The sequence below is a fragment of the Colobus angolensis genome, unplaced genomic scaffold, assembly GCF_000951035.1.
Source record: "Colobus angolensis palliatus isolate OR3802 unplaced genomic scaffold, Cang.pa_1.0 Scaffold142, whole genome shotgun sequence".
Taxonomy (NCBI): Eukaryota; Metazoa; Chordata; class Mammalia; order Primates; family Cercopithecidae; genus Colobus; species Colobus angolensis.
In genome coordinates, this window is record NW_012114511.1 from 1,411,233 (window position 1) to 1,421,537 (window position 10,305).

The following is a 10,305-nucleotide window of genomic DNA, read 5'->3' on the forward strand; positions in this document are numbered from 1 at the left end:
TGACCCCACAAACAAGGGTGGTAATGGTGGCTACCATGCTGGCTGCCTTGTCGCCCTTTCTGCTTTGCTCCCCCTTCACCTCTCTGCTACCTGCTGCCTCCATAGATGTTGAGATATGTCTCACTGGGATCACTGTCCCTGCAGAAATGCCCAACATGCCATTTCAAGGTCTTTTCAAAGCTGGCGGCTGGGCAGAGCGGAAAGACTCTTCTCCCTGGTCCTGAGGCATACACATGCCCTGGGCCGTGAAGCAGGCCTTTCCGCCCCATGGCCTCGAAGCTTCTCTCCCAAACAGTTTAACTAGCTTCTGGCCCTCACTCATTAAACAGAACCACACCACATCTCAAGAAAAACAGTCCTGGCAGTTTCTGGCCCTCGCTTCTTCAACCGTAGAAGCTCAAAACCAGCCCCAGGGTTGGGAAGGGTAGAGAAGTCGTCACACCATTTCTATGTTCATCAAGACCCCGAGGATGTAAATGACAGAAACCCAAAGCAAATTTGCTTAAACAAAAACGGGATCCATTTGGTGGGGAAGCTAAGAACAAGTCACTTCTGGAACAGGTCACTAGCCCTAAGGAACAGCTGCAGGAAGCAGGGCCTCGGGGTGGGCCCCACCTAAGGTCAACGGCACCCCTTCTGCTTCCCTCTTTCCCTCCTTTTCTCTTCTATCCCCCTCCCCCATCTCCTCTTCTCCCCTGTCTCTGTTTCTCATCTCTTTGACTTCATTTTCAGACAGTCCCTCTCCATGTGGTAGCGGGTTGTCCACTGGTGTCCCAAATTCACATTCTCCTGTTCATCAACCCTGCTGAAGAGGACTTTTCTTTGCCATGGCTACTTATATATAAAACCAAGGAAAGACTAAGATCAGCTCTGTTTGGGTCTGCTGTTGATTTTGGAGGAGGTGGGCGCTCTGGTTGGCTGTCCTGGGGTTAGGTGCTAGATGGTGTCTGGGGTACAGTGAGATCTGTTACCAGCCAAAGAGGGGGTCACAGCCAGCACCAAGCCTACATGCTCCATAGCCCAGCCCCTCCTCTCTGGCTTCTGTGCTGGCCATCTCTCTGCCTTATCCCTGGATATTCACCATCGCTGGGGTGGTGGGGGTGGAAGTGGCAAAGTTAAAAATGTTGTCTATCCTACCAGTGTCTGGACCTGCCCTCAGACACCTAAAAGTGTCTTGTTAAATTTTTCTTTGGCATATTTAATTGTCTTCTTTTGTCTTCTCTTTCCCCAGCATGCTGCCTGTCAGCTGGGTGGGGTGTGGGGTCAGTGCCTGGCAGCAGCCTCCGAATGTCAGCTTCCACGGGACACTCGGGCCTCTTTGGTCAGTGGCACAGCTATGCCACATCCATGTCAAGGCACAGTGGGCTGTGTTTTGCCCAGTTATTTCTGACTCAGATACTCTGAGGACATGAAATCGGGACTTTTAAAACTTATTGTAAGGAGAGGACACTTTGCCCCTGCCTCAGCCCTGGAGAGCCTCTTCCTTCCTCTTTCTCCGTCCTAGTGCAGGGAGAGGCTGACAGGAGGCAAGGGGCTGGTCCTTGCTCATTCTAGAGGAGGCCAGGCAGTGCAAAAGGCAGACCCAGCCAGGCTCCGGTTTCTATCGGCATGGGAGCACTCCCCTTCCTCTGGGGTCTGACCCTCTCTGTCCAGCACCTTGACCTCTCTGCTCTCACCACCTTGCCTCGTTCCTCTCCTGCTCCAATCTGGGTAGGGGAGAACCCATGCTCCTCAGCTATCCTTTCTTTCAAATTTTGATTCTCCCCTCATCTGACCTCTCCCTTTTTAAAAGCCTCAGTTCTGGGAAATGAGCACACCTTTATTTTTTCCTGCTTTCTGTGTCATTCCTTCCCTGAAGCAAAAGGCATGGGTTGTCCTAGCTGCTTGACGGCACTGGGGAAACAATGGTGAAATACTGGGCCAAAGTGAGTGTCTGGACCTGCCATTCCGCAATGCCATCCAGCCCACGTGGGCCCCTGCTCCCAGGATCAGGATGAGGTAGCATTAGCCAAGCTCCTGCTGGCTGTGCCTGGGAGACCACGGCTGGAAGTGGCTTCACTCCTGTGTAAATCATCATTAAGTTGATTGACATCTATGTGTCTTTCCTGGAGTTCCTTCCCTCTAGTACTCCCACCCTTCACGGGGTGCAGGGAAGAGCTGGGATAAGCATAGCGTGGAGGCATGCCTGCCTGCCTCCACAAATGAAGATCCTCCGGCCCGTCGGCCTCTGGGGCTCTCAGACTCTGCACTTTACAGACACAGTCATGGGCACTTTGAGAAGTGATGGGCTCAAGGCTGCTTATTTGTAACCAGATGCTGCATGCTCCTGAGCAGGGTAGGGTGTCTCAGCCTCCCCATGAAGGTGTCTGGTCAGAGCTTTCCTGCCTTGGGAAATCTCCCCCTGCCTGGCTTGTGTAGGCCAATGTTCTGTCTTTGGGCCTATCTGGGAGGGAAGGAGATAGGCTTTGATGGGCAGAGGCAGCCACTGCGCTTTCTCAAGTGTGTGAGCATGGTCTTTTAGGAATAGCTCAGAGGACTAACTGGGGACTTCTGCATGGGATGTGTCACTATGATTTGTTGAGTCCTATTAGTAGCCATAGGAAGGTGACAAGTCACTGGAGAACTTACTGCTTAACCACTGGTTACCCGGGAAGCCTGGACAGGGGCTGCCACTCCCGCATCAGAGTGTGCCATGTTAGGACAAGGAGCTGGGCCTCCTTCCAAGCTGTAACTAGACAGGAAATGGCTTGAGCTACAGCCGAGGATGGCTTATGTTTCTGCAAACTCACCGAGTTTCTCAGGGCCCAGTGATGCTGTCTGAAGGAACTTCATAAAACTGGAGACCAGAAGGGCGCTGCAGTAATTCACAAGTTATTCAGCAAGAGTGGCTACTGTTTGTCCTTATGCTGGTACTCAGTGGGGAATGGAACAGACCTGACCTCCTCATGGAGCTTCCCTGGAGCAGTGGAGACAGACACTGAACGTATACATTAAAGCTGTAGACAGAATGATGGCAAGTGTGCAGAGCTGCAGGGGACAGGTGGGTGCCTCTGGCAGTGTGCATATCTTGGGGAGTGATAGTGAACTTTCCAGGGAGGACCTGGGCCCTTTTTTCTCCCCATCTGCCTCTGGGCCTCTCTCAGGTTCCATTCCTCACCCTCCTGTTTGGCTTCTTCAAGCACTGCTTCCCCTACCTGGCTAATTCAGCATGGACCCAAGAGATGGGGCAAGTGAGGGAGACTGGCAGTGCCTGGAAGATGACTGAGCTCTTTTCCCTGCTCCAGGCTGCTGATCTCTGCCAGCCATCAGTTCCAGGCCTCTCCAACAGCTCTGCACCAAAAAAGGGCCCTCTTCTGCCCTTCCCCATAGCCATCTGGCAGCCACAAATGCATTCCTGGACTACCTTTACCTCCTAGACATGGCATTAAAACCCTAATGGATGGTACCAGTTTTCTTTCCCAGTTTTCAATTAATCAGTGAGACTGGTTTTCCTTTATCTCTATAAGGAGTAGATCTGAGACTTAGGTTTGATAGGAAAAGGGTGCCCCATGGTTTGAAAATGGGGTTGCCAACTGCCTTTGACTGAAGGCAGATAGAGAAATTGAAGAATGCATCTCAGAAGTGTTTATTAGCATTCTGATAGAGATAAATGAGGGATCTGAAAGGCAGTCTTCCAGAAGCATTAGCAATTTGTCCCCTGGATGAATCAGTTGCTCTTCCTACAAAGCACTTAAGCCTCCCTTTTCAGAGTCTGGGTTTAAAAAGGGAGCCACACTGGACACATATGGCTCTGTCCCCAGCACTTGGCAAGGGGCTTAGTACGTAGCTGCTGAGTAAAGTCATTCCTCATCTGTGGCTTGCCGGGGGCGCATAGATGAGTGCTTGAGAAAAGCTACAGGTGTTCTCTCCAGAACAGTGCACCATTGCAAAGACAGGCACACAGCCTGAAGGGCACCTTAGGACTTGCAGCCTCTTTGAAATCCATCCATGGTCCTCTATGGGTCCTCCTTCTGGGTCAGAGTTTATGTCTGTCAAGCGCCCCTGCATGTGCACTCTGCCCAGCACCCGTCAAACGCCTGTTTCTGTCTTGCTTGAATACTAGGTGGTGGTGCAGATTGGGTTGGGAAGGCCCAGGTATGGAGCCATGTCTCATCTTCTGCTGCCTAACTTGGCTGCCAGGAGCCCAACAAATGCTGACTTTTTCTTTTTTTTTCAGTAGTTGGGAAGATGTGACAAAACAGGACTATATTCTTTATGGCAAAGATGGGCTGAGCTGAGTGTCTGCAGCCTGCTTTAGGCAGGACACGGCTATGCAGTCTGTCATTGTCCCTCGTCACTCCCATCAATGCTGGCACCAACCTCACTTCTGTTTATCACTTCATCTGATCGTCTGTTTTCTTACAGCAGAGTTAAGTAAAAAAAATGTTTGCCCCTGAAGACAAAGACGTATTGTATATCTTGGAACACAAGCTCCTTCTTTCTGCATATGCGTACATATACATATTTACACATACACACATGAATATATATATAACTATTATATATTTATTTCCCCCCCCCCAGGACGTCTGCAAGGCATGTGAATTTGTAACCATCACCCTTCTCACAGGGTTGCTGTGAGGATCTGATGGACTGATGTGTGCAAAACCCTGAGCACAGTGCCTGGTACACAGCAAGCACTGAATACTTCTGGTCAGCCCTAGGAGTGTTTCCTTGGGACCAGAGGGCTCTTCTGGAAGCTTCTGGAAGATGAATGGCATCTTCGCACACCTGCTCCGAACAGACATTGTTTGGGACTCAGCGCCCTCTGGTGGCTGCTCTCGCTACTCACACTTAGCCTCTTCCTTGGTCGGGGGACACTTTGAGGCCTCATTCCTGCCCCCCTCTTCCTTTCACATGGAGGAAAGTTCTAGAATGGGGTGGGAGGAAACTTTCCACTTATTCTGCATTTCCTTTACCTCCTTCCTGACCTTAGGTCTGGGCACAGGAGGAGGCGCTTGGAGGTGGAGGCTGGAGCTCCTGGGGGTCCTGGCTGCATGACTCTCGGGAGCGTGGTGCCTTCGTCCCCACTCAACCCTCATCGCACCAGCCCATTATCTTCCCAGAGCGTCCCTGGGCCACAGGTTCCCAAGGCCACTTCCAGACTGGGCCTGCGAGTGGGGCGGCCCCGGCAGCGTATACACAGAAGTTATTATGAGGTAATTTTATTTCTTTCCATTTTAGGTAAAAATAGTAAATACAAGATAATCTTAATAAAGGTAAAAATACATCATTTGGATTTTGTTGTTTTCTAAACAGTGCTACCTACAGTACAGTTTTTGATTTAGGATTTTTAAACTCTTTTTTTTTTTTTTTTTATAAACAAATAGAACTATTTTGCTATTAGGCTGTGTTCTCATCTGGCACTTAAGAATAGATCACAGGTCACCTCCCGGTTCTGTTTGGATGTGTTGGGGAGTGGCGGGGAGTGAGTGAGAAGGAGTTTGTGGGTTGAGGTGTTTGTCTTCCCAGGACACAGCCAGAGCTGCAGTCCCACCTGCAGTAGGAGGGCACAGGTGTGCACCCAAGATGGCCTTTTCCTGCTCTGGCCACAGGGATGGGTTTCACTGTGGCTGGACCGAAGGTCTCACACTCGTCAGGGAACTGTTCCTCCCCTCCTCCCGTGATAGCTTTTCTTACCCAACCGCCTAGATTCACAGCAGTTCTGGGTTTAGGCAGGCCAGCGGGCTGGAGATGTCAGTCATGCTGCAAGAGACTGAACCAGGAGATCCCCTTCATGTCCTAGAGGAGTGGGCCAGGGACCCCTCCCCACCAGGGATGGGGCCAGGGCATCCACCCTGGCCTTGGAATGCTGGTAGAAGTCACAGATGCCGATGTGGGCTGCTAAATGTCTTTGCCCTTGTTCACCCTCAGGTGGTCTTTGTTTAAGTTCTTTCCAAACTTCTCGCTGAGTTGTTGAATCAGGTCTGCCAGCTCACCGGTAGCTTGAGACTTTTCCTCAAGAAGCTCGTAGCGCAGGCTGGAGATGTCTTGCTTGATTTCCTTCAGCTCGCCTGCAAGGACAGAGGAGATATTGGAGTCTGAGCAGGTGGAAGCTGAGGGCTTGTCCCATGCGGATGTGGGCATGTGCATCCTTCCAGTGGAATGTCGGGTCCCGGGCCAGCCCACCAGGGTTGAAGGTGAGGCAAGGGGGGCTCTATTTGAACCCAGAACCACCCAACTCCTCCACCACTGAAGGACTCATCGATCCATAGAAAGCCCTTCTCCTCCTGTTCCAGGAAAACCTTTCCCTTAGGGATTTGAAGGAGGAGTTAAGATCAGGGCTGTGAATTGTGTCTAGCACCTGTTTCATAAAATACTTGTTAGAAGGTTTGCTTCGGAGTCATTAAAGGCAGATTTCAAGACTCTGGACAACAACCCCATTAACTGGAGCATTGATTTTGATGATGCTATGTTTTGTTCTGTCATAGTTATTTGTAGAGAAGAGAAACTCCCAGGATCCTGGAGAGAATGGCTTGGCACAGCAGATGCAGCCATGGTGGCCATGGAGCTGACTAGCCTCCTGGGAGTGAGCTGGCCACCTGAGCAGGGTCCACTCAGCCCACACAAGCAGCAGCACCATCTCGCTGACAGGAGCTGCGACAATGCCCACCGCCTCCTCCTTCCATAATGAGGGACCACCTAGCAGGGACTTTCACTTTTATTTCCACAGCAAACCTTGTGGTTAGAAGTCCAATGGGTCTAGGCTGTGGGAATCTTCTATTAACCACAAACAGGTGTCAAAAGGATCTTTCCTAATACTGTAGATACTGCACTTGGCTTGTGTGGGAGTCCACTGTCTGTGGAAACATTACTCATGTATTTTTCAGGTATGGTCTACATACATAAAAGGTAGAGATCTTAAAGGTACAGTTTGAACCATTTTGACAAATGGATACACCCTCTATTTTTATCAGGTGCTTCACTGAGCCCCCGTTTCATGGTGTAAGTTAGACGGCATGACACCTGAGTACCCCTACCTTTTATGATCAGTGATGTTCACATGAATCAGTTACACACTGCTTGAGGCTGGCTGGCATGACACTTGGCCATTGTTTGTTTGAGACCTACGAGTAGGTAGGTGGACTGTTGTCAACCCCTAAACCATGTCAGCTCAGGGGCAGTTCAGTCATGGCTGACTTCGAGCTGCATGCTGGGTGCCCCAGGATGAAGCAGAGGGTCACCCAATGACCAGGCTCTTTCTGTAGTTCCCTGTGGCCCAAGTGAGGAGAACAGAAACTTCAATCATGGATGAGGCTGTTTCTAGGTAGCAAATATTTATCATAGGTATCTCATTAATTACCTGGTATAAAGTAATTTGCTTTTCATCTAAGAGTAACTGCTTACAATTGACTGGAAAACAACCCAAACAGTGAAAATAAGATGGTTGGTAAGCCTCATTGTGCATCAGAGACCCCTGGTGCAGTTTTCCAAAAGCAGATCCCAGGCCCCACTCCAGAGATGCTGATTCATTAGGTCTGGGTGGGGTCTGGGGTCTGTAGTTTTAACAGCTAGTTCTGAGGTGGGGAACACTTTGAGAAACACGGCTGGCAGTTAGATGCTGAGAATCTCGAACTGAGAATGGACAGGGCCAGTTAGAAGCAAGTGGCAGCAGACCCTAAAGGCAGTGTGCATCTGCTCAGTGGACATGCACCACGGAATGAAGTACAGCATTGGAATTCTGAACCATCCTGCACTCAAGAGGCATAAGGTTGGCTCAAGGCCACCACTGCTGTGGGAGGCAGAGGAATGTCCCCCACTCCCAAGATGTCCCTGTCCTGATCCCTGGTGTTCTGCCTGTGGGTAGTCATGTTCCCCCTCAAAGGGGAACTGAGGTGGCAAATAGAATTCAGGTTGCTGATCAGCTGCCCTTCACAGAAGGAGATTATTCTGGATTATCTTGGTGGAACCAATTCAATCACATGAGTCCTTAAAAGTGGAGGAGGGGCCGAGGCTCAGTAGCTCACGCCTGTAATCCCAATACTTTGGGAGGCCGAGGCAGGCGGATCACAAGGTCAAGAGTTTGAGACCAGCCTGACCAACGTGGTAAAATCCCATCTCTACTAAAAAAAAAAAAAAAATATATATATATATGTATATATAAATTAGCTGGGTGTGGTGGCACGCACCTGTGATCCCAGCTAATCAGGAGGGTGAGGCAGGAGAATCGCTTGAACCCGGGAGGCGGAGGTTGCAGTGAGCAGAGATTGTGCCATTGCACTTCAGCCTGGGCGACAGAGCAAGACTCCATCTCAAAGAAAAAAAAAAGGTGGAGGAGGAAGGTAGAGGAGTGGGGTCAGAGATGGGACAACGGAAGATGAGGCAGGGCAAATGAAGTGTGAGAGTGCCTGATGCCTGCTGCCAGCTCTGAGGTGGTGGGGCTGTATGCACAAACCAAGTGCTGGAGCTCAGGGCAGCCCAGCTGGAGCTCAGGCCAGCAAGGAAATGGGGACAGGCCTGCAGCCCCGTGGAAATGCACTCTGCTGACAACTGAATGAGCAAGGAGACTGAGCCTCCCTGGAGCCTCCGGAAAGGAGCACAGTGCCCTGACAACACCGTGGCCTTAGGCCCGTGAGACCTGCAGAACCTGTGTTGTTTTAAATCACCACGTGGGTGGAAATCCAGTCACTTACCTTCATTGACTTCGTCATTTTCTCTGTCCACCTGGGCTTTCAGGACATATCTTTTTATGAGCCGTTTCATGATTTTCTGAAATGCCAAGCAAGGAAGGGATCAGACAGGGCGGGCCTAGTGCAGAGGCAGCCTGCGTGGTGTAGCAGGACCCCTCCCTCCCTTGAAGAGCCTCAGCAACCGCGGCGACCCTCCCATGCCTGGCGCCTCACTCTGGAGGGGTACCCTGCACAGTGCAGGTACCTGGTCAGTCTCTGTTTAGCCTCCCCTACAGGACACAATATCCACCTGAACCTGGGATACTTCTCAGTGGCAGGAAACTGAGCCAAGCAGAGAAGGAGAGACAGAGAGAAAGGGTGGAGTGGGGACTGGCGGAAATCCTGGATCCATGTCTCTGCTCCAGGGGCCTTGGCCTGGCTCTGCCCTACTCAGTCATGTCATCTTTCCTGGACCTCAGCTCTGTTTCAAGGATGGAGGGCTGGGGAAGACTTAGCAGGCCTGCCTGGGTGGAGCTGCCTCCCTCGGAGGTCACAGTGAGCAGTGTGTGCTTAATGAGAGGAGATCCGCTGGGTACAGAAGTTAGGACCAGGCTTGGAGGATAAGTCCACTGTACCTTGGAAAATTCCTACCAGAAGCAGAAGCAGACACAGCTGGGCCTCTGGGGTTTTACAGAGATACCACTTCCCACAGGCCTGACACTGTGCTGCCGGAGTCACACTGGAGAAGGATTTGGCCCTCAAATTTCCGTTCATTATGCAAATACTGAATTCGTTAAGCAGGCGAGGCATGAATAAACACTTAAGACACACCAAGAATAGAGCCAAGTGTAGGAAAGACTGCAGGAGGTGAACTTTGGATTTTGTCAGCTAGTTGGTCCAGGGTTCCTGCGAAATCACAGGATTTAAAAATACTCGGGCAGCCGAGACTTCTGAATCTTCCAAGAGATGAGCAGTGTGGAAGAGAGGAAGGGATTTCCCTGCTCCTTGGTCCTCCCTTCCTGTGGCCTTCTCACCTGCTCACACCTGCGGACCAAGAGGACAGAGGCAGCATTTTCCAGTTTGAAGAGACCTGTAGGGACCTGATTCTGTTCCTAGCTTTGCTACATAGGCTGTGGAAAAGCATCTTGCAAATAAAAAGTTAGTGAACTGGATGCAAAGAGCTGGAGGATTTACTCGTTATCATCAATTATGGTTCTTTCCATCCCTTTAACCGTGAAGAGCTTGCCACAGAGATGCCTCCTGGCCTGTGATTCCAAGACTTCACTTGAACCCAAAAGACTCTCTAGGATAACACTGGGTTTAGCTCATTCAGGCCAGCGCTGTCCCTCCTCAGCCCTTGGGCTCATGGGCCAACTGGCTCTGTGGTTTGAGTCGTGATCTAATTTCAGGCTAAAGAGTTGACCATTGCTGCTTCCTGCTGATCCTTCTCAGAGAAGCCTGGGTCTTATCCTACTAGTGGTTAAACTGCAGCACTGAATTTCTCATGGATATAGTCTAGTCAATAAAGTAAGTTATCTAGATTATAAAAACATATCCCTTTCAAGCTAGGTGCGGTGGCTCACGCCTGTAATCCCAGCACTTTGGGAGGCCGAGGTGGGCAGATCACCTGAGGTCAGGAGTTCAAGACCAGCCTGGC

At 50.6% G+C, this 10,305-nt stretch overlaps 1 protein-coding gene across 3 annotated transcripts in view; it reads right to left on the minus strand.

Moving 5' to 3' along the window:
* Positions 1–5,363: 5,363 nt before the first annotated feature.
* TRPC7 (transient receptor potential cation channel, subfamily C, member 7) overlaps positions 5,364–10,305 on the minus strand; it is a 137,812-nt gene continuing 132,870 nt past the window's right edge. For all 3 annotated transcript variants that reach the window (XM_011935265.1, XM_011935264.1, XM_011935263.1), the window contains 2 exons: positions 8,673–8,748; positions 5,364–6,053 (listed from right to left, as the gene is read on the minus strand). In XM_011935265.1, the coding sequence (XP_011790655.1) occupies positions 5,884–6,053; positions 8,673–8,748 (246 nt within the window). In that variant the 3' untranslated portion in view covers positions 5,364–5,883. The remainder of the gene's footprint in view (positions 6,054–8,672; positions 8,749–10,305) is intronic.